General features: G+C 46.1%; 1 protein-coding gene across 1 annotated transcript in view; it reads left to right on the top strand.

Moving 5' to 3' along the window:
- The first annotated feature begins 262 nt into the window (after positions 1-262).
- Spn (protein phosphatase 1 regulatory subunit spinophilin) overlaps positions 263-22792 on the top strand; it is a 78453-nt gene continuing 55923 nt past the window's right edge. Inside the window, 9 exon segments of the mRNA XM_077687496.1 lie at positions 263-826; positions 829-1513; positions 5777-5922; positions 6410-6544; positions 6747-6844; positions 7262-7532; positions 16918-17050; positions 17863-17983; positions 20933-21037. Coding sequence (XP_077543622.1) covers positions 323-826; positions 829-1513; positions 5777-5922; positions 6410-6544; positions 6747-6844; positions 7262-7532; positions 16918-17050; positions 17863-17983; positions 20933-21037 — 2198 coding nt within the window. The 5' untranslated portion in view covers positions 263-322.

The raw sequence follows: 22792 nt of genomic DNA, 5'->3' as shown, positions 1-22792 counted from the left end.
TGATGTACGTTCAGTCGGTCAAAATGAGTTCGTATCTCCTTTCAGATTAGCCTGGTCCCTTGCATTGGCATGATAATGTGAGAAGATATTCCAAGCGTGACACTACTAGTAAAGCTAGCAGTTCGCGAAAAACTACTAGAAATTCATCTGCCACTTGTGGCTCTCCTGAGCCCACATTGCAGAATCTTTAAACAGTAGTCAGTATATTTGACTGTGTCCAGTGTTGTGCTTGTGGTGAGCCCTTGGCTACTTGCTACTGCAGGGCGCGTGATGGCTGAGGAGGCCTTCTCTTCCACTGGTGCCACCCTCCCTTGGCTGCAACATGGCTGAGGTTCGGCGCTCCGAAGTCCTGGCCGCATCTCGCTCCCGCACGGGATGGCTTGACGAACCCCCTCCTCCGTCGTCCCCCACGTCTCCTGCGAAGCCCTTCATCTCCAGCTTGCGCTCAACGTTTGAGTCCCGAACGAACCAGGCGCAAGATGGGGCCGAGCGGCGGCGCATGTCACCTGCGAGCTCCAAGCCGGGCTCCAAGGTCAGCTCCATTGCCAACATGTTTCAAGCTCGTGACGATTGCAAAACTGCCTCCAATGAATCGCTCGCACGCACGTCCCCCCTGGAGCCGAACACAGCCGAGGCAACAAGACCGTCGGGACCGCCAACACTAACACGGAGTGACAGTCATGTTGCACGGTTTTACAATGCGCGCGCCATGTTTGAGCGGCTGCAGGAGGCATCCAAGAAGCCCCAGGCGGTGTCGGGGCGCCGCGGAAGCGTGGCCAGCTCACCGGCTAGCTCACCCTCCTCGGCCACCCCCGCCACCTCCTTCCCCCCCGGTGGAGCGAGGAGGCCGAGGGCCTCGTCAACGGGGACTCGCAGCACAGTGCCAAAGGCAGCTCGGAGGCGGTCCACGAGCCAGCCGCGCCCCCCAGCTCTGCCATTGCCAACGGCGTGGGGAAGCCCGAGCTGGCGGGGGCGTGCGGGGACGGGGCCACCCCTGCAGCGGAGCCTCCAGTCAGGGTGCCCCAGCACAAGAAGCCATCGGCGCCCCCGCGGGTCGAGTCCCTGAGGCGGTCCTCGGAAGACGGCCTCCTGCAGACGGAGCTTCCCCGGCCCCCAGAAGATCCCCCCATTCCACCGCACTGTCCGCCTGCAGCTGAAGAAGCGAAGCTGGCCCTGTCGTCTGCTCAAAGTAGTTCTAGTTGTTCACTGGACTCGGGTGCTGGGGAGAATCGGATGGGAGACCATGCGCACGAACGATTGGACGCCTCGCTGCCCGGGGACTCGGTGGCCGCATGCTCAAACCAAGCACCTCAGGAGCACCCAAAAGAGGATGGCCAGCTCTGTGCCGACACCGGTGAGGCTACAGAAGAAGACAAGAGCTGGGGATTCTCGGAAGGAACCGACAGTGCCAAACCGCCCCTGGGCAGTGCTTTTGCTCGGGCCAGCGGCAACAAGCCACCTTTGCCTTGTAAACCCCCGGTGCTCCATCACGCCCCTTCCAAGCATGAATCGGGTGAGTGGTAGTTTGGTTATTCCCACTTGGGCAGCTCTATTCGTGCTAGTTTTTGTGAAATTTTGGTGCTGAGTGAGTTGTTAGTGTGACAGCTTTTATCCGCACAAGACTTTGCAGTTCTACTCAGTCGCTTCTGTTTATGTGTTGCATGCAAAAACGGCAAACAAGCTCTTTTGTGATGAAATGGGATTTCTTAAATGGCTGTGTGTGTGTTGGACATCGTAGAGTGATTTTTTATTAGGAAAACAAGTCCAATTTTTATGGCATCAATTGGAGCACTGCAGCGCTGAGCTGTTGCAATGCAAGGTACAAAAGACAGCAAACTAGTTTCAGTGGTTTTCACAGGGTCAGCTCCTATTGGAAATGCAGAAAACTACCATTAAGGCGACACAGTGTAGGAAATGGAAAATTCCTGGCTTCTAATTGTGGCATATAGCACTAGTGACTAACACTAGTGGCTAGTGACTAGCAATACTTTTTCTTCAAAACAGCATCATGTTTAAAACTACAAGCCAGTTTTTTTTCTTGTCTTTAGGAGCTCCTTCTCCCAGTCACGCTGCCGCATCAATTTTGCAAAAGTATACTTGTAGGCTGTGAAGGCCTCTCAAGTTAAAGCTGTACAGACATGGTCAATGACAAGGAAGCCACTGAACTTTTTTGATTGAATGGTTTTTTTTTTGGTCCCTTATAAAACTGCTGGCGGACGCTTATTCTTTTCATTTTGGTAGAATTATCATTTGTGGGGCCTGTACCTAAGTGTAAGATGGCTTCTAATCTAATTGGATACTTTTATTCAAGTAAACTGATATAGAAAGAAAACAAATCTCCATAGGTTTATTTCGCACAGATTTCAAAAATTACGAGAATGTGGAAACTAAAGGATGTCACCAAAATGTTGCACCTGAATTCTATTTTAAATTTGAGCTTCATGGAAATTATGTCACTTTAGCATTTATCAAAAGTTGGGGATATCAGTTGCATCACATTATGCTTGTTACTAACAAACAGGCAAAAATGCTGCCTGTGCATCATTTTACGATTCCTTGTGATTCAGTGCGACTAGGCTTTGCTCGTAACACACTGTCATTGAAGCATTTCTGTCCACTTGCTAACTTGCTCTTGCAGAAATATAATAGCTCAATACCAATTCTAGCTCTGTTTTGCTGGTACCACTTTTGCACATGAGATGCAAAAGGATATGCAAAGCCTATATGGGTGCCTGGTTCATGCGGATGATTCATCGTCTGTCTCTGAGCACCTTCATTTGGCATGAGCGAACAGTGGGTAGCGCCTGTGCCATGCCATGCTCTAGGGTATTCAAAGTCTACTCTGTTGCGCGAGCATGTTGCTTGGCATCAGAGCTTTTACTGTTGCTACATTAGGTGTTGCTTGTATTGAATTCCAATGGCAGATCCGGTGAACTCTCAGAGCAACTTTTTTGCTCCTTTCGGAGCAAACACGTTCCACTGGCCGATCGGGAGCAAACAAATCCTGTTCCAATGGCAGATCGAGAGTGTCGTCACAGCCGAGATCACTCCCCCGAAATCGGCAGAGTCGGCCGGAACTCGCGGGGGGCCTTGTCTTCTCTCATGACGTTGTCGTTGTCTGTTTCCGCTCACTCCCCTTTTTGAATTGCCATGGCGCCCGCTCCGGGAAATACGCGCAACGGCCGCAGTCACAAAGGGAAAATAGATGCTTCACACCGTGTTACATTCATGCTTGCTACTTAACGAAAGCGAGTGCAACAGCTGAAACTTGGAATCAAGTGGGGAGGAGCCCAGCTTGAACATCTACTGATTGGTCATGGGGTATAAATATGCCTGCTTTTTTTTTTCTTTTTTCGCCTGCCTGTGAAAGGCCGCCGAAACTTTTGTCACGGGCGCCGTTGGATGCCGTTGAGGCTACTAAAGTCCCTTTCATTGGCACAAATGCCAATGAAGGGACTTGAGTTGAAACCCGACAAGAAAATGCTAGCAAGGAAGCAGATGGTTTTGGAAGGGCTCGATGTAAAGGCTGCCAGGAAATTGCTGTTCCCGTCATGCTTGGCATTTACTCCGGTGGGAGTGCATGCGTTACAAAGGCAGTTTCGGATCACCTGCTCTTCGGCAGAGCAGTGTGCTGTGCGGTGGAGCTTGGCGACCGTCCCCGATCTGACATTGTAATTTAACATTAGCCTTGTGTCTGCTGATGGGTGGGAGACTGCTGCTGTGGGTTATGCTGAAAGTCCTGGCAAGGAGGGATTGAACTGTATCTGAAGGAACAGATGTCAGCTTGTTCACATCTGTTCACGGCATTGTTATGACAACTGTTACTGTGAATCTTGATCCTCTGGCACCGCTTGGTGGGCTTGCTCAGTGCCGTTGTCTTCTACAGGCAAGGAAAATGAACATTGACTGATTACTGTGATGTGGTTCATCGTGCTGTTGAAGATGCTCCACAAGAAATGGCATTTTTTTTATGATCAGCATCGTTGTCCGCCGTTGATTATTCATTGCAGTACCATAGGCTTTTCCCATTGACTTTCAAGCAGTACCATTCCGTCCCACGCCAGCTGAATCCATTTCTTGCTTCTGATTTTTCTGATGTCATCCCTCCATTCATTGCCGTTCCTCTTTTTTCTCAGTGCCATTTCATTGCTTTTGGGGTCTATGGTTTTGTTTTCGCTCCAGAGACAGAATGAAGACTGTAAAATGAATGCGCATAGTCACTGCAGTACATTTGCGAGATTTGAGATAATGTTGTACGTTGAGACAGTTTTTGAAATGGCTGTGGCTAGCGTTCCGTCCAGACGGAACGATATACAAGTGCTAAAGTTCTGTCCAGCGTGAAATTTGAAATTTGTACAGTTTCAGCGTGAAATTTGTACAGTTCCGTCCAGCCGAAAGCAAAACCGGCTGATGCTCAGTCTTCAGGTTTGGCGTAGAGGTTGCGGCTCGGATTATGGCACTACTGATCCGGTTTCGATTCCCCCGGACATGCTTTTTTTTTTATTGTGTGGTTGTGCAAGCGTTTTGTAACAGCTAACTTATCGCCCACTTTACAATTGACGTGGTGAGACCAGTCGGTCTTGATTTTGCACTCAACCGGCCGCTCCGCTACCGCTCACTAGAGCCAAGGCCGACGTATCCATCGCCAGAGTTCCGATCATCTGTAGTTCGTAGTGGTGATTACTAATTAACGGTTATTCTGGCTAGTCACTGAGCGGAAGCGGTTCGTTTGGCTGGGTAAATATCAAGAAAAACTGCTCTCGCTGCTTGCAGCAAAAAAATGGTATCATATGGGAAAGATAGTGCTGAAGCACAGTACTAAATAACGGGGTATGTCTGACAGTGCCACGGCATCCTTAAAATGAGCCTGTAAATCTACTTGTAGCATGCTACGAATGCTATAAGTAGATTTGGAACAGTATGGAAAAAGTAAGATGCATTGCTTCAGAGAAATTAATTTTACAAGAATTCTATTTGTACCTCACAGGCATAACCATGGGCACAACCCAGTAAAACTTTTGGCTTTTCCTGTCTATCAAAATGAACCAGATGAGCATACATATATACATACAATTTTATTTAGAATTTATTTACAATTTTATTTACATACAATTTTATGTGTTGCTAACCCTAAACTGTTACGAAAAAGTTAAGCAAAAATGGCAGTACCAGAAACAAGCGGCCTGTACTGTTCCTGCTTGCGAAGCAGTGTGAGAAAGGTGGGTTGTAACTAACTCTGACAATCTAGCTAAGGGTAAGCACACTGAATGGCATGTAACCCCACCACAAACTATTCCACGCAAAAAAAAAAAAAGCATGTCTTGGGGGGGGGAATTGAACCCGGTATAGCAGTGCCATAATTCGAGGCAGGCGCAACCTCTACGCCAAACCTGAAGACTGAGCATCAGCCGGTTTTGCTTTCGTCTGGACGGAACTGTACAAATTTTACGCCGGCTCCGTCTGGACGGAGCGCTAAGCTCTCAGTTGTATTCCGTCTGAACGGAAGGATAACCCGCAGCGCTCCGTACCGTCTGGACAGAACGCTAGCCACAGCCTTTTGAAACACATTTTGTGTGTTCATACAGTTCTTGACGTACATTTTATGGTCCCATTAAATGTAAATATACAAAGGGTTTTTCAACCTTTATTTTTTTGTAGTTCCCAAAGATTTGCTGACTTATCCATATAGTGGGTGAAAATCAGCCGTAAAAACAGTTTCAATATTGAAAAAACAAGAGCGGTCTGTGTGTGACATGCATTTTGCCGCCTCCCTCAGGTCCTCCTGTCGAAATGGAAGATGTGCCTCATTGGCCTCAGCAAGACTATGTTGGCCACAATGGAATCAGTGAGCCCCCTTCCAACAGTGTGCTTCTCTATACTCTTGCGGCTGCATCTGGAAGGTCTACCATGCTTCTACAGCAGGTACTGGAATGTCGCTGCCTCTCATCAATATTACAATATTCAAAGTATTACTTGCTGTGGTGGTTTAGTAACTGAGGTGTTGCACTACCAATCATGGTGTCACAAGCTGGATTCGTTCCCACGGGAGGTATTTTTCTGATAGAGGCGGAAAGCAAGAATGCTGCGAAATTGCAGTGTGTGCTCAGCAAACTGAAACGAACTAACTTGCAGCCCTCCATTCTGCTGTGCCTCATAGCTGAGGTGCACGTGTATTATGCAGAACACCACTTAAAATGAATTTTCACAGCGCTGATGCTCATTGCAAAATTTAGAGAGCTACAAGAAATGCACTTGATGGTGTGCACTGATTGGTTGCTGTTAAAAAAATTTTGTGCATGTTTTGTCAAAATTTATTGCATGCCTAGCGTGGCCCTCTGGGTCCTTGCATGCTTTGTAGTGTTGAATGTCAACCGTGCTTACCTTTTTGTTCCTCTTGGCTGTGTTTCAGGATAATGTGTGTCATGACAAGTACAGCAACAACAGTGGCTTAAAGCATGCTGCCGGTGAAACTTTGGCTGAGCTTGAGACTCGAGAGCATGAATTATTCAACGTAGAAGCAGTCATAAATTCACGCTCGTACAAAGTAAGTGGCCTGTATTATGTTAACCTCATTGGTTGTGTGAAAACGTGCAACCATCATGAAATCTAAGCTATTTTGTTGGGGCATGGCAAAAGTGCTGCAACTGATGGGAAGTAAGTGCATGCTTTTAATGTGAATTTTTCTTTTAATGCACACCAGCGTTCTTGCCTATTCTGCTTCAGTGTTTTGTGGGCACCTGTTGCAGGGTGATCCATTTGGAGACATCAACTTGGATGCCCAAGTGGATGGTAGCGGTGTGGAGTTTATGACGCAAGAAGAGGCTGACAAGCTGCTTAGTTCAAGGTAAGGAAAGGCACTGCAATTTTCGCTGAGAACGCTATGGGTGTGACAAGGTTTAATGCTCAATGCAGGAGCCGTGCATCTTTCAGGATTGTGTTTCCATTGTGCACACATCTAAAGCTGTTGTAGTTAGCTCATGATAAAACGTTAAATTCTAGCATGATGGGAAGGAGAGGTGGGCAGGGACAAGTAAAAGAGAGAAAGCATTATGTAAGGCCTGCGGCAGGGCCACTTTAAACAAGTTTTAGACTTGCATTATGTGTTCGACACTATGTGGTCACGATGCCGTTACTATATAAAAGATGAAGATCAACCATTCAGATTTCTCAGAAATGGGGAGTGTGTGTGAAACCTTGGTGGAGACTGAGGTGTGCCTACCACTCGTGAGACCTTGATTGCGACTCGGGTGTGTGTTCTCAGCCGGCAGCAGGAGATCCTGAGCGACGAGGAGGCGCAGGAGGTGCGGCGGCTGCTGGTGCTGCGAACCCCGTCCCCAACCGCTGTCGAGGAGGAGAGCCGCCCGCCCAGCGTGCTGGTGGTGGAGGAAGAAGGGGTCGCCTACCACGTGCTGCCAGACGGACACTTCTTCACCGAGCAGCCGGGCCTGTCGACCGAAGTGGAAGAAGAGACCTTTGTCTTGCCCTACCAGCCACGGCCCGCGCGTGTCAAGTTCAGCACAGAGCCTATCAAGGTAGGGATTGTCTCGGCATTGGATGGGGCTTCTTGCTAACGTCTAATGGCCAGGCTGCTGCGATGCAGTCACACAGCCATGCCTCCTTCACAATGCTTTTAAGGAATTTCTTTGCGCTATTGCTGAGGGACCATTTGCATATAGGCCTCATAATTTTCATTTTAAAGGGACACTAAAGGCTGAATGAAATTTTGTTTTATTTGAAAGCACATACTTTCGTAGCTCTCTTGGCTTTTGTTCGACGAGAAGCGATTAATTATTTGCGGAGAAATAAGCGAACAAAGCTGGCATTTCTCTCACGCACTTCCCTTTCGTTTTTTCATGACTCAACCATTGTGTCACAAATTAGGAGCGAGGCACCAGTGCGGTCTAGGCGCTCTCACGCTGGCAGGAGTAGCTTTTATGTCTGCAAGCCAGGGCTGCCGCCGACAACGTTTTGTCTGGCCGAGGATGCCGGCTTAGTCTTTTCCGATGTGTCCCCGGCGGAACGAGAGATGCTTTTCGACATACCATGCCAACAACACCGCCTCAACCGCTGCCCAAGGCCACACACCGAGTGATACGTGGAATGGGTGCGGCGCTGAGAATCCGACGCCGTTCTAGCGAGCTCCTGCGCTGGCGCCTTCCCGGCACAGCGAAAAGTGCGTCAGTGAAATGCGATCAGTTGCGACCGCGCTCTATGCTTCCAGCAGTTGAACTCTATAAGCTGACAGTGAAGATGTCTTTTTGTTTGCTTATTGAATAAACCAGTGGCCACATATTACAAGCTGCGAACATTGCAATTGAGTAGTCCGTCGTGGCTCCCTCCGGCCCAAACGTAGAGCTATGCGGCGTTTACGGATTATTAACAGCGGCTTGCGGCGAATGGATGATCACAAGGTAGTGACCCCTTAACCTTTCACGAGCGATAAAGTTCTAATCGGTCGCGGCACGCATTACCGATAGCAACATCGGCACGCACAGAACGGAAGATTAGAAGCTCAAGTGTGGCGCTTAGACATCTTGTTCCTTTTGCCGCTTCCTGCTGGGGTTATTGCTTGCAGAAGCTCGGGCGTTCATCATCGTAGATTATTGACTTCTCTAATTGTGCGCCAATGTAGAACACGTCTTTTCCAAAACGAAAAAACATGGTCGCCGGCTCTGAAGTGTTAGGGAAGCAGCCTGTCTCGCAATGTATAGAAGCTGTCTGTGTTTTTTAACACTTTCGTGACCGTGTAAAAATCGGTTGTTTTTGGGTGGTCCAGGAAATGTTTTTCACTTTGATGCTAAAGTGCAAGGTATGAAATGATAAAGGAAGGATAGGTCTTTCCAACAGTAATAATTTCAAACAACAGATTTTTTTCAAATTTTATAAAAAAAACTATCAAAACAAAAAAAGGACAAAAAGAAAAAAAATGATGAAAACATCAATGCAACTTTGCACATGGTAAACATAAAATAATTAGAGTATACAGTTTGAACGCAAAGCACTTATAGAAGAATTCTGCAAATATGAGCTCTGTTTGTACAAAAGTTATTTACATACATACAAAAATATAAGCCTACCATGCCACCGCACAAGCAGTTTCTCTAAGCGGTGGACCAGAGGTTGGCTGTGCATGTTTCGCAGACATTTGTTTTCTGCTCGACCTTCCTTTCTTCGTAGCACAGTTAGCAGTTCCGGAATTTTTCAATTTTCCGTGGTTGGTGCTGGGGACCCTAAGGTGCAGTTTTAGGGGACACAACAGGAGGGACGGTGGGGCTCGCGAGATGTTGCTCATCACCAGCCCAGCAGCTGTTCAGTTAGCTCGAGTATGAAAGTGAACTGATCAAAGCGCAAGCTCTGTGACAGCTCCGGAACTTCTGGATGCTGCCGACGAAATCGACAGCTCTGACGAACTGCTGTGTGCTACACGGAGTGCTACGCCAAGGTCAACTCCGAGCCGCCTTCGCGGAGAGAACCCGACTTTTTGTGCAGCTAGTGCCAAGTGATCTCACCCGAATGTAGTCGACACCCTGCAGATAAGAGCTGGGATCCTTAGAACAGGCCGGATCTGTTTACATCAACTCGCGCCCGTGATAAAACGGCGGGAGTAGATAGCAGAACTCACCGGCAGATACCTGTTAATGTTCTGGGGCGCTTTGTTGCACTTTCACCGTCCGTACTAAAGTCTGACGAATCGAAGTCATCTTCCGTATCTGTGCTGCTAGCATCATCCACAGATTCCAGCTCAGATTCATCGAAATCCATCGAAATTCGCTGTTCGCGTGAAGCATTGGAGAGTGGTGTCGATATTCTAACGAAAACCATGTGGCTCGTCTCCCCGCCGGTGAAGGACATTTAAAAGTCCCCCCACCCCCGCAGTGGACAAAAGAAACTCTAAAGCGAAACTGATAAAATACTTCCTTTTTTACCCTTTGGATGCCGGTAGCTGTCCAGACGCGCTCGAAGAGCTCCAAAATTTCAATTCGTATTCGATAGCATATATCGGTGGGAATAGGCGCGGTCACGAAAGTGTTAAATAAAATGAGAATGAGCACACGTAAGGTATTGATTTACATTTATTTTACATGCTCAACCATCGAAGAGCTGCTTATTTGTGGAAAACAGCCGTTTTTAATTAGCCAATATTAGTAACGAAGTTCTTTCAAATTATTTAACTTTCTTAGTTCCAAAAAACATTTATAGATGTTTCTCCAATGCGCTCTTGCCGTTCTCAACTTTTGTGATGTCCCAAACTGTGGTACCCGAAAGCGTACTGGGTGTCGACATCCGTTTTCACGTTTCTGGCATTTTCTGCCTCATTAAACAACTGCTAGTCACGAGAATGGTGTACAGTAATCCCTCCTTATAGCGAAATCGCTTTACTTGAAATATCGCTTTATTCGGTATTTTTTTCAGTTCCAACCCAATCGCATGCATTTTAGGCTACATTACTCGAAGCGCACGAAAAGCTTGACCCGCTTAGAGCGAAGTGTCGAGCGGAGGCGTTGCCGAGTGGCGGCAAGCCAGCGGCGAGTCAGGTTGTCAACATGACGTGTCAACGCAAGCAGGTGTTCACCGGGCGATTTTCTCGAGCCGGTCATGCTCGATTCTCCCCATCCAACTTAAAGGAGCCATGAAGACAAAATGCAAGTTGGGTTTATTAGAAAGAGTGCTTAGTCCCGATAACAATTATACCAATATCATCGCAATCTTCGAACAAATAACGGAGATATTAAAGAAAACGTTTGAAGCAGTCGCGACCCCCTAGCCAATTTCCCGCAACTTTTCTATGACGTCACGGAACCTTGTTTGTGCGATTGGCGGCCGCCTAACTGACCTATCGCGACCACACATGACTGGACGTCTGTAATGGGGCCTCTAGTTCCACTTGACCGCATCACTTGAATGCTAACGTGCAGTTAACGCACTGAAAATTATGTTTTATTGTTGGCCCATATGACGTCATCCTTGCTCAGAACACGTCATTGTGGCGCAAAATTTGAAAGTTTTTAAATATTTCTTGCGTTTTTTTCGTTAAAAAAACAACTTTCGTGGCTGTAATGGAGCTGAGTGAGATACTTAATCCTCGTTCTTTCAAACTAAACGAAGTTGTATTTTCTCTTCATGGCTCCTTTAAGGGGGGACACTGCTCTTTAAAAACTTTTTTAATTTTTGAGTAAACTCTGTGAAACTTGTCAGCCTTGCTGCTTTTCCTCCACTGATTTCAAATATGGAATTATTTTTTTTGTTGGTCAATTAGGTCCCAAGATAATTAGAGGTAATTAACCATTTTTGGAGGAACATTAGACAAAACTGTGTTGGTCAGAAAACTGTAATCTTTACATTTTCCAACACTACGAACCCTGGTGAGTGCAATAAGACAGTTTTTTTATGCATCGCTTGGAACTAATTTTACAGCTCATTAAACCTTGCTGGCAACACTGGCAAGGAGCCATTTTGAGTGCCAACTTCAAACACTGAAGTTTAATGAGCTGTAAAATTAGTTCCAAGCGATGCATAAAAAAACTGATTGTCTTATTGCACTCACCAGGGTTCGTAGTGTTGGAAAATGTAAAGATTACAGTTTTCTGACCAACACAGTTTTGTCTATTGTTCCTCCAAAAATGGTTAATTACCTCTAATTATCTCGGGACCTAATTGACCAACAAAAAAATAATTCCATATTTGAAATCAGTAGAGGAAAAGCAGCAAGACTGACAAGTTTCACAGAGTTTACTGAGAAATTAAAAGAAATAGTTTTAAGAGGAGTGTCCCCCCTTAAGACAAACGGTCCAAATGCGTGCTAGGGTCATTGAATTGTGTTCCTAGAGACATTGGTCAATAGCGCGGACGCGACGGTGCGCGAGCCCTTACACTCCAACCGTAGAATAAGCAGTGCCGTCGACAACAGGATGCCGAAAAATTCTTGTTTAGCAATTCACTGCTGCGCACCGTGGGATAAAATTTCCCAGTGATCATGCCAAGCCCCTAGTGCAAAACCGGCTAGTTTTCATGATTGCACTGCGTACCCAGAATGTGAGTGGTAAATTTTTTTTTTTTTTTTAATGTAAACAAAAGCAACCTCAGACTTGAGCCACGACGTTTGCGGCGCTTTCCAGCTCGAAACTCGCAGCATTCCCTGACGCACACCACCCCCCCCCACCCAGCCGCCACCCCTATAAAAGTGGCCACTGCCTTCCCCTCCTCATTTGCTCTCCAGTTTGCGAGGCGTTCGGACGCCAGCCCACTGCTTTCGCTCGCCTTTGTGTCACATCATCGCCGCCTTGCTACCAGTTGGAGCAGGGGTTTCGCACCTGGCAAGAACTAGAAACAGCCAAACCTCACTGCCTTTTTTTTGTACCAGAATAACGTTTTCTTTCACTAAATACATTGTATTTTGATTCCTCTCAGTTGTGGCGCAATTAAACCTCAACTACTTTAGCTTTTCTCAAGTGGTCGCTTATATCGAAATACCACTTATAACAAAATATTTCGCTGTCCCGCTGACTTCGTTATAACGAGGGATTACTGTATTTGGATACCTGGCACCATAATCTATCGATACAGGCTAACTTGTTTTTACCCTTTAGTGTCCCTTTAAGTGTGGTGGTCCTTGTTTTGAACATGTTGCACATCGTGGGTGCATGCTGTAAAGCACTAACCAAGATGGGCGACCATGCACCGTCCATCTTTGCCAGAAGGATAGTTGACAGATACATATTGTTCTTCTGAGTGAAGTTTGTCTGTTCGAGCCCACACAGCTGATTTTGCAATTTATTTTTGCCCTCAAGTGCCAACGGTTATCCGCTAGCCGTGGCAGTGCTGGCCAGAAACCAGACAGACTAATTACAATTGGGTGGGCGTTTCTAAGCTATTTTTATTCTGATGTTGTCTTCGTGCTGTCGCATTGTATATGAAATAGTTTTATACTCCAGCCTTGCAGCAGCATTCATCAGGCTAACAAAGTCCCACTCGTGGGAGCTCTGCCTTTGAAACTGTCAAGGGCAGCCTTGGACTTGCTCGGGCTGCCGTAGACTAACAGCAGGGGAATGGGAGAGTGGGAGCACACTGATGGTTAAATTTTAATTGATCGAAGTTGTGGTCGATTCGTTTTGGTGACACACTGGCATGACTTCATTTTTTGTGTATGAGCCACAGTGTTACTGGATGTGTGCTGGCCAAAATGCTGAAATTTGTGGGTTTACTTTTATGTTCTCACTTTTGCATGATAGCAATTTTGTTTATGCACATGGCACACCAACCTACATGTGCATTCATGTTGGTTCATTGTTCTCTTAAAATGCAAAAAAAAAAAAAAAGGAAATACATTTAATAAACAGTTGACTCATGCGAGTTCAAACTGAAAAGTGGACGATTATGTGGCATACGCTCAGGTCTCTGCATTCGCAATGATTATGTGTCAAATGAGTTCATTTGCAAGCTGTAGCATGCTTTGTTGGCCGTTACAGAAAACAAACAGTAACCAATACGTAAGTAACCAGTACGTAGGGGCAGTGATCAGTTTCTGTGCTGCTTGATAGCTTGGTGCTTGCTTCCTGTCTGACCGATTTCCCATCTCTAGCATTGCCTTACCCAAGAAGTAAAGGCCATGCTGCCAGGCAGCGCAGTGATTGCTTACAATTGCCCACCCTCTAAACTGTTGTGGCCAATGGCACATTCGTTAGCATATTATGTTTTCTTAGTGTTGCATGTGCAGGGTGTGTTGCGCTTAGAGGGAATACATGTGTGCATAACCTTTGCTCGGTGCAGGAGCAGGGGTTTGGTGGGCATTTACTCTGCATGTTGTCCGCTATGGCAGGGCGTGCTACTTGACTCGCTGATGGGCTCAAGTATCACAACCCACGTGCAGTTTGTCACAAAATATCCCCAATGCTGCAGTTGCTGTGTTTTTCTATTCACCCCATCCGGTATTATGTAGTAACGTTGAGACAGACCAAGCTGCACAATGTTTACACAAATTTCGTGCACAAGATTGCTGGCAAATGTTCATTTTGATTGAAAAGCCCCACATCGTTATGTTTCCATTGGCAAGCTGAACCATCTCAAACCTGTTTCACATGTTGTGAATGAGACAGTGGTATTCGATTTGATTCACCATTTGTGCACTTCTACTCATTTCCTGTTTCAAAACACGATAGCACCTTTGCCAAATTCGCCCTACAAACATTGCTGCAGGTATGATTATTATAGAGGGCTTCGTTTGCTTCTGAAAGCATGTGTCTTAGCTGCTTGCTGAGTAGTACTTGAAGTAAGTTATATGCAGTGGATGAAGTTTTTCTTTCTTCTTTTTTTTTTTGTGTGTGTGCGTGTGTTGTTGGGGCTGTTCACCTGACCCGGCTCTTGTTGGGCTTGTGTAAGCAGAACCGTGGGATGCCAAGCCAAGCTGCAGCAACGTGTGGTGTCCGCTCCTGTGGGCATTTGCCCCCCGGCACTCCTTGCGCCTGCGCTTTTACTGTGCCTTGCTTGGAGTGAAAAAATACTTTCGTATGTTCCTTCAAGGCATGTATGAAAAGTGTATGATTTTGTGACGATGCACTAAAATGTGTGCCCCAGGGAAAGTTAAAGCTAATGTTTCTACAGGGCCATCATTTGAAATGAGTTCATTTGCAAGCTGTAGCGTGCTTTGTTGGTTTACTTAAACAAGCTTATTTTAATATTTAAACAAGTCGTAGCAAGTACAGTGGTATGGAGCTTGTTCAACAGATACAAGTGAGGCTCAAACATTTTGTAACTGAGAGCACTCTGAAGTAGGATGTAGCCATGCAACAAACTTAGGTGTTGGTTTTTTAGGTAGCTGCACACGTAGCTGCTCATTTTTATCGATATATTTTCAGGATTGTTTGATGACGAGTGACTGCACAGTTCATGTACTACTTGGCAAAGGGCTGTATAATGGCAATTAGGTCTTAAGTGGTCAAAACAGCCCTTGTAAAGTTGTAAATACTGCCTTTTTAAGGCTGTGACAAACCGCGAGATGTTCCTACATGAATGTGATCTTAGCGTCTTGATCGCTAGTATACAAAATTTTGTTGCCCGCATTGAGTGGTTTTATATAAAAATTTGCTATTTTGCATTGTAATGAAGGGACACTCAAGGCAAATCGCAAGCTTGGCTCAGACAAAAGCTCAACTGCCCCGAGGCCCTCTCAGTGTTAATTGGGCGGCTAAGGGTGCTTTAATTGTCGAGAAATTAGCAATTGAAACACGCATTTCGTTCCTCGCACCATTTCATGACGTTTCGTGTGACATCAACAGTTGCTGGAAGCGAGTGAGATAGTGGTGTGGTCTAGCAAGAAAACTAAAACCTACCGAGCGAACCATTGCGGCCGCAGGAGCCACTGGTCGTGCACCCGGCACATACGACAAAGCAACTTGCCGCCCCGCATTTCCTTTACCGGCTACTCTCTGGGCATCAATCTTGGTGCCGCATGGGTCATGAGATGGTGATTAAACAATTTAAATGCGCCGTGTGGCATTTTACTTTACCTACAAAGCGTCTAGCGGACAGCGCAGCTGCAGCGAGAACGGCGCCAGGGGCGCTCCTTTTATTTGCCTTCTGGTTATGGATAGTTGGTTTTAGTTGCTTTGATGCACTCTGCTTAACTACATGTCGCCATCTGTTAATTTAATTTGTAAGAGCGTGTAACACTAAATTTTTTCCATCGCGATATGGCAACGCTTATTGCTCCACCTGTTGAATGTTTGCGAAGCGAGTTGCCTATTAGCCCATCTGCCAGAAGTGTGCCTAGAGCTTGTACGAGTGCCCAAACCACTACTAACAAGCGCCTTGGTGCGAGTATGGAATGAAAAATGTGCATAACATGATACAAATAGTATCGTTTTATTTAAGTACGCACAGTAGTGGAAGTATAGCAGCACACAATGCTTTGAATCAAAAGACCCGGTTTGACGCACACATTTTATTCAACTCCAAGACAACCAAGAAATGGTTTCAAGCAGACACATCGTCATGGCATGCGCTTTGAGGCCGAAGCACAAAATTAACAGGCGATCGATTGCCTCCAGTTTGTCGTAAGGATAGCACTCGCTTCTTGCAATTTATGGGGGCGAACAAGTCACTCTTGCGCAAGCTGAGAACATTTTAAAAAAAAACTCATGCACACTCTACATACCCGGTGCGTGGTTGAATCGTCGCTAGGGATAAATCCAACATTGTAAGCACAGTTGTAAGTGCAGGAGCACGCCGTCGAATTTTATCGCTAGGTGAACGCTACCACAACACGCACGCAGCTTCGGCCGCCACCGGCCTAGGTGCAAAACTTCGTTCGGGCAGACAGCGCTACGTGAGGGAGCAAAAACTTGTTCTATCAGATGCAAATTACTGTCCATGGAAGAGCGGAACCGGGAAAGGGCGACGCGGTACTTGCTGCCATGATGTAAACAAGGAGATAGCAGACATGCGACTACGCTGAACCTGCAAGAACCATTGCAACCGCCACTGGGGCTGCGTCTTGGCAGCTTGCGAATGTCGGCATGGCTTGAATTAAACCTGTACATTTAAAATTGTTGGACTTATGAAAGTGAACGTGCAAAGAAAAATTTAATGTGTTTTTTTTGAGATCTCGTGTGCACGGTTCTCGTTCTGTTGTTCGTCATGTGACTCTTGGCACATCTGCTCAGTCGCCATTGACGTCTCTGCTGGGTGGCTGATAGCTTCATTTTTTTATTACAATTATTTTCAAGGTACTGACCCAGAGAATGGTATATTCGTTTTCTGGGGACGCCAATCTGTCTATTTAGACCAACTTCGGTTTTGCCTTGAGTGTTCCTTTAATTGATGCAGTAACCGTTTACCATCTATTGGCTGGTGCAAAAAGGTTGTAATTTTAAACCTGCTGTCATTCAAAGTACAGTTTTTTCTTCTTAATTTTATGCTTAGGTTTTCAGCACCCATTCCGTAGATGATTATGATCGACGCAACGAAGAAGTGGATCCAGTGTCTGCATCAGCGGAATATGAACTTGAAAAGAGAATCGAAAAGATGGACGTGTTTCCTGTGGAACTTGTGAAAGGTACTGCAGAAAAATTTTTCTTTCTCTTTGCTATATATTCATTCTTAAAATGGACATTAACAGGAAACAGTTGCTTCCTTTCCTGGCAATCTTTTTTGTGAATGATGCAGTTGCCGCATTGATACTCTCTCTGTTCTCTGCTGCTGCTGCTGCTGCTGCTGTTCCCTATTTCATTTTTAAAATTTTCGTGTGTCGAAAAAGCAAAAACAGGTATGACAAATAAAATAATGAAAAGCAAAACAGGTATGGCAAATACATAAATAACAGTTTAGTGGGAAGTTTACCTGTTCAGAAATGGGGCTACACCACCTCAGTAAGCATGTATTCCTGATGCTGTTATCATGCGTGCGAAAGCTGCTCAGTGTGTTCTTTTGCTGTTTTCTTTGAGCCTAGCCATAAATTTAGTGATTTAAATTATCGGCACCCATAAACAGCCTGAGGCAGTGATGTAGAACAACAGAAACTGCATCTTGCCACAATAAGGTGATCATTGTAGCTCACATCTCAAAAATACATTGCATGGCATTAGGCGAAGCAATTTCATCTTTTGGGACAAAATTTCTGTGCTGAGTCAACAGAACTGTCAGAATTTAAAATGTTCACATTTTTATAGATTTATTTTCAAAGCCTCATGTCAGGAGTGGAAGGAGTAAGCAATGCCTAAGTTGGGCGGCTCAAGTGAGTTATGTGTGGGTTGGGCTGTTTGAACAGGATTTTTGATGCGTGTTAGAAGTTTGGAATGCACCAGTGCTGATAGGTGCTAGGCTTTTTGCCGTCCCCATGAGTGAGAAGTCCCACCTGTTCCCACACAGGACCCGAGGGACTGGGCCTCAGCATCATTGGCATGGGAGTCGGTGCCGATGCTGGGCTGGAGAAGCTGGGAATATTCGTCAAAACCATCACAGAGAATGGGGCTGCCTACAAGGACAACAGGTAGTACTGGGGCAGCCATGCTTGTTTCCCACATTAGGCCTGCTGCGGCAGCTCGGTGGCTAAGGTGTTGCTCTGCTGAGTGCAAAGTTGCAGCTGGGCGGGTAGAAACATAAACTCCTCTGTGTACGACGTTTTAGCTCCTGTTGGTCTAAATTGATCCACTGCAGACCACTATGGCACACCTCATGGGCCAAGTGTAGCCTTGGCATATGGAACCTGTTTGATTTAATTTCCCACATGGCCTGCAGCACAGCAGTGGCACGTGCGACAGGTGGTGGTGCCAGTGCCTTAATACCATGGTTCCCTGCTTGAGTTCTCAATGGTCTGTTTTGCGGGTGAATTTCTAATGTTGGGCATGGGCTGATGTGCAGACATTGACTGCTCTAATGCTGCACCCTGGACTGTGATGTAAAAATAGAAAATAACTTGTTAAGGCCCTAAACAATGATCCAAGGTAGTCCAAAGGTGCATCGTATGGTCTGGGAATGTGAAGGGGGATGGGGGTTGTTTTGTTGTCATTGATTATTGATTGTGCCATGTTTAACTAATCAAGTTGCTGGTTCCAGCTGGAAGGATTGGCTGACCCTCTTTTGTAGCTGGAACCCGCGTTACTATAAACGTTACCTTGAAGTGTTAATTTGTGGTACAGTGGAACCCCGGTAATACGACTTTCAAGGGACTGCGTGAAAGCGTTAAAACCGAGGCGTCGTACCACCGGGGTGCGGGTAAATGCCGGCAAAGTAGATGGTCTCGCGTGACAGGTGGGCGAAGAACTTGTTTAAACTACTATAGTTAGCGCGTTTTGGCATAATTTGCAAACCCCTATCTGAAATCCCTAGTTTCAAATAAAACGCCTATTTTGTGCCCCCCCCCCCCCCCCCCCCCCCCCCCCTCATGGTGTCTGTGCTAGCCCGCCAGCCATAGCCATGCACCATGCGCTATGCGATCCCCGTGCCATCCGGCGCTGTTTATAGCCCGTCAGTCCTGCACCTCATGGGCGCGAGATAAGGCTGCCGTGGTCGAGCAAATTGAGAGGAGAAAAGGCGAGAGAATGAAACTGCCAAGGCCAAGATAAACGGACGATAGTGCGAGGCGACGATTGAAAGAAGGTGGCAAAGAAAGGAGTGGGGCGACAACATGGCTTTAAAAGACACTGATAAACATATAGCAGAAATAGAGGGGGAGAGAGCGTCGTGAAAAGAAGAAACCTGAATTGAGTGGGCGAAAAAAGCAGGTGTTCGGTCATCGCCATGGGGTTGTGTCGTATGTGTTTTCGCGTTTGTCCGCTCAGTGGGAGCTTCGAATTCGCTGTCCACCGGCCACCAGAACTTTGACTTCTCACAGTTGGCGCGTTTTCATTTTGCTGCCGCGTGGGGCCGTCGAAGGATAACTCTTGCCTGCCAGTACCCGCCTGCTTGCTTGCGTCTGTTCAGCGAGTGGTCTGGCCCACCTGCGGACGTTTGCACATCAAGCAGCTTCAAACGGGGGTTAAGAATAAAGAAAGGTCGGGATGAGGCAGCGAAGCGGTGTAAAAGATGGGAAAAACGCTGGTTTATCCACGCCAGGGTGCGTCGTATGAAGCGGACTGCATGCACCCGCACGTTGTATAATCGGGGCTTTTAATGCATTGTTTCTTTGGGCAGTTTGCCGGGACCGCGGTGATCCGTTGTATGAAGTGGGTTCAGCGAGGTTCCACTGTATCTCCTCGTTTTCTCTAATTAAGAATCTGCGATTCACTGAGGTCTTGTCATTGCTTTCTGCTTGTGTGAAACATTTATCGGACATTTCCCATCATTGCGGCTTTCATTCTTTTATTGCCTTTTCTTTTCTCTTTAGCCTTCCTTGCCACTTATCCTTGAACAGTTATAAATACAGTTGACTCGCGATAATTCAAACAAATTTCAAAATTTTGTTTGGCCCGCTATGTTTCCAATGTATTTTAAAGCCGCTTAGTTCAAACTGTTCCATTGCATAAATTTGATTAATTTGTACTTTTTGCTTGTCCTTGCCGGAAAATATTTGCTGGATTGGCCAGTTCTAGCTGCACATTTGCATCCTTATATAACTAACAGTCACAAATAAAGCGATTACCTGCATACATGTGTCATAGCAAAACTGTGCGCTCCGACAACCGTGTGTGAATTGAGGAGAGGAATTTTTCGGTGCCCTTGCTGGCATTGAAAACTTTGTTTTGAACTTACATGCAAAGGCAAAGCAGTCATCCATTTGGGATTTTTTTTCAAAGTGGGGAAAGCACTTCAGTATTGTGTGTGATTGTTGTATTACTAAATATATGTGAATATTTCATTACAACACAAAGTGGTATGTTGCCCCCGAGTCATCATTATGAGTGATAAAAAATTCTGTGGTACCTTCGAGTTTGGATTACTGCGAGTCTACTGTACTAAAACAAAGGGCATCAAACAGTATTTGTTTTTGTTAGACGAGGATCCCTATATGCTGGTGCAATATGTTGCACAGTTAAATAGAGTAGGTAAAATTGGTCGGCATTTTTCATAACATAGAAAGCAGTCTTGGGTGGCCTGGTAACATTTTTTTCCCTAGCTGAGTATAACCCCAGCAAAGGCTGCTGCTTTTCAGTGTAAGTGAACGGATGTGCAACTGGTAACTGTTGAATGTGCACTTTGCTTGGAAATTTTGTGGAATAAGCATGTTGTCTGAGAAACTGCAAAGATGGCCTACTACTGTGTAGGATTACATGTTTTTGAACTAGCATTTTTAGTTAGCCGGCACGCACTTAGCTATCGTGTCTGGCATGTCATCTGTAATTCCACATTTACCGCTTTTCTATGTAAGCCGGCTACTAGCAGAATTGTAGCAACTAATACTTGTATGAAATTTGTTCGTGAAATGCCTCAGAGAAGTTCAGATTGTCTTTGCAAGCCTAAAGCAAATACTTCACGTCATCGCTTCCAATTCTTGTTTCAGAATTCGTGTCAACGACCAGATTATTGAAGTTGATGGGAAATCACTAGTTGGTGTCACACAGGCTTATGCTGCCTCAGTCTTGCGAAACACGTCTGGTCTTGTTCGGTGAGTAATTCTTTAGTTAATTTTCGGTTTTCATTTTCAAAATCTTGGGATTTTTATTGATGCAAGTCATTTGTTCACCCTCAAACAAGAAATTCTGTTACAAAGCACGTTTTACAGGGGAAAAAATGGTCTTTGCTTGACTGCTAAATGAACAAAAATACACTTGATTGATTTTTAAAAAATCTTGTAATTTGTGTCCCTTTCCCGCACTTTCAATTCCAAACGCAATAGTAACTCGGCAAAGGTCATGCATTGCTCAGCATCTGTTTAACGTCTGGCATAAAGGAGTACTGTCACTAAATTTCTCGCTTTCGGTTTTTATGCTGTAAAGAATACCTAGTGGTCCAGTAACTACAAAAATCCAACCAAAAGCGGTCACCCGCCAGCGTAGAATTAATTACAATGCATTTATTCCAATCAGTTTCAAATTCAGTCGTCGCGCGCCAAACGGCCGTTCAAATGCAGGACGGCGAATCTGACGTCGCGGTTTCAGTGACGTCAGGGACGTTTGCCGCATCGTCTGCTATGATTGCACAAGGTCCGCACTCGCCTGCGCAGTCGACATGTCGTCTGAATCGTCAGACTCGGATCAGTCGCTGCCACCCGACAGACGGAACAACTTTATTTGGCCAGGCGATTAGGCCGGCGATGTCTTCGCCGTCGTCCGTTTTTTAATATCACTGCGGCTCGAATCGGCGAAGACCGTGATAGCAACAGCTTGTCGCCACTCTTCCAATCAATCTGATCGCGAAAACGAAGTTGCACATGCGAGAAAGTAGATGTTAGTGTTGTGAAAAATTGTGCTAGGGGTTGTTATCAGTGCTGAATTTAAAAGCGGCGTTCAGATATTTGCCGCGATGGTAAGCCTACGCTGACCAGCAGCGAAAGTTCGGCGCTCCGGCCCAGCGCTGCCGGCACCGCCGAAAGATCGCGCCACGTGTGCGGTAGAATCAAAACAGGCCACAGCAAATGTCTTGGTTACCGATCACTCAAACGGCAATTATTGCCAAAATAAAGCACCACATGCGAATAAGGGGATGATAGTGTGGTGAAAAGTTGTGTAAGGGATGGGCATTCGCAGTTGTACAGATAGCAGCGATCAAATATTCGCCACGATACTAAGCCTAAAGTTCCCAACACCCAAACTGACCCGAGCAACGCCGAGCCCGCTGGCTTGGGCGACAGTTTTTGCGGCTGCCGCCATGCATGAACTCAGTTCACGTTTCACACTGCATGTCGCCGCGTGGAAAATAATGCATCTTAGCGTCGTCGTCGATTTGCTCGGACAGGTTTCCCTTGAGCAGTACTTCGCATTCCGCGAGCTTGCCATAGCACAACTTGGGTGAGCTCGGCGACGTGCACAGGCCACTCAGGTAAGAGACACACAATTTTAGGCACCAGTGCAAGGGAACACGATGCGCCGGCCACGAACTGAAGAGCAAAGACGTCGAACATGCAAAGTGTGCAAAGTTTACAAGCATTGCTCACAGAGGTACATCCACATATCCTGCCCAAACGAATACCCAAACGAATACAGCAGCGCAGGCTATCGTTTCCGGTTCTGAAAACGACTATATGACGTCTCCCTGAACCGGCCAGACACGCCGGCCAGTGTGTCGTCACGCCGAAAGCGATTTTGCTAGTGCTGCCGATTTGTGGAAGCTTGCGGCTGGGACAATCAAAATCGATTTTCGATGTGATTCTGGCCTCAGATCGCTGTAAAAATTTCTGTGAGGCATCTGTACAAACTACTGA

Source organism: Haemaphysalis longicornis, unplaced genomic scaffold, assembly GCF_048455015.1.
Source record: "Haemaphysalis longicornis isolate Haplotype H1 unplaced genomic scaffold, Haemaphysalis longicornis Haplotype H1 scaffold_1, whole genome shotgun sequence".
Lineage (NCBI taxonomy): Eukaryota > Metazoa > Arthropoda > Arachnida > Ixodida > Ixodidae > Haemaphysalis > Haemaphysalis longicornis.
This window is presented reverse-complemented; position numbering and strand designations above follow the sequence as displayed.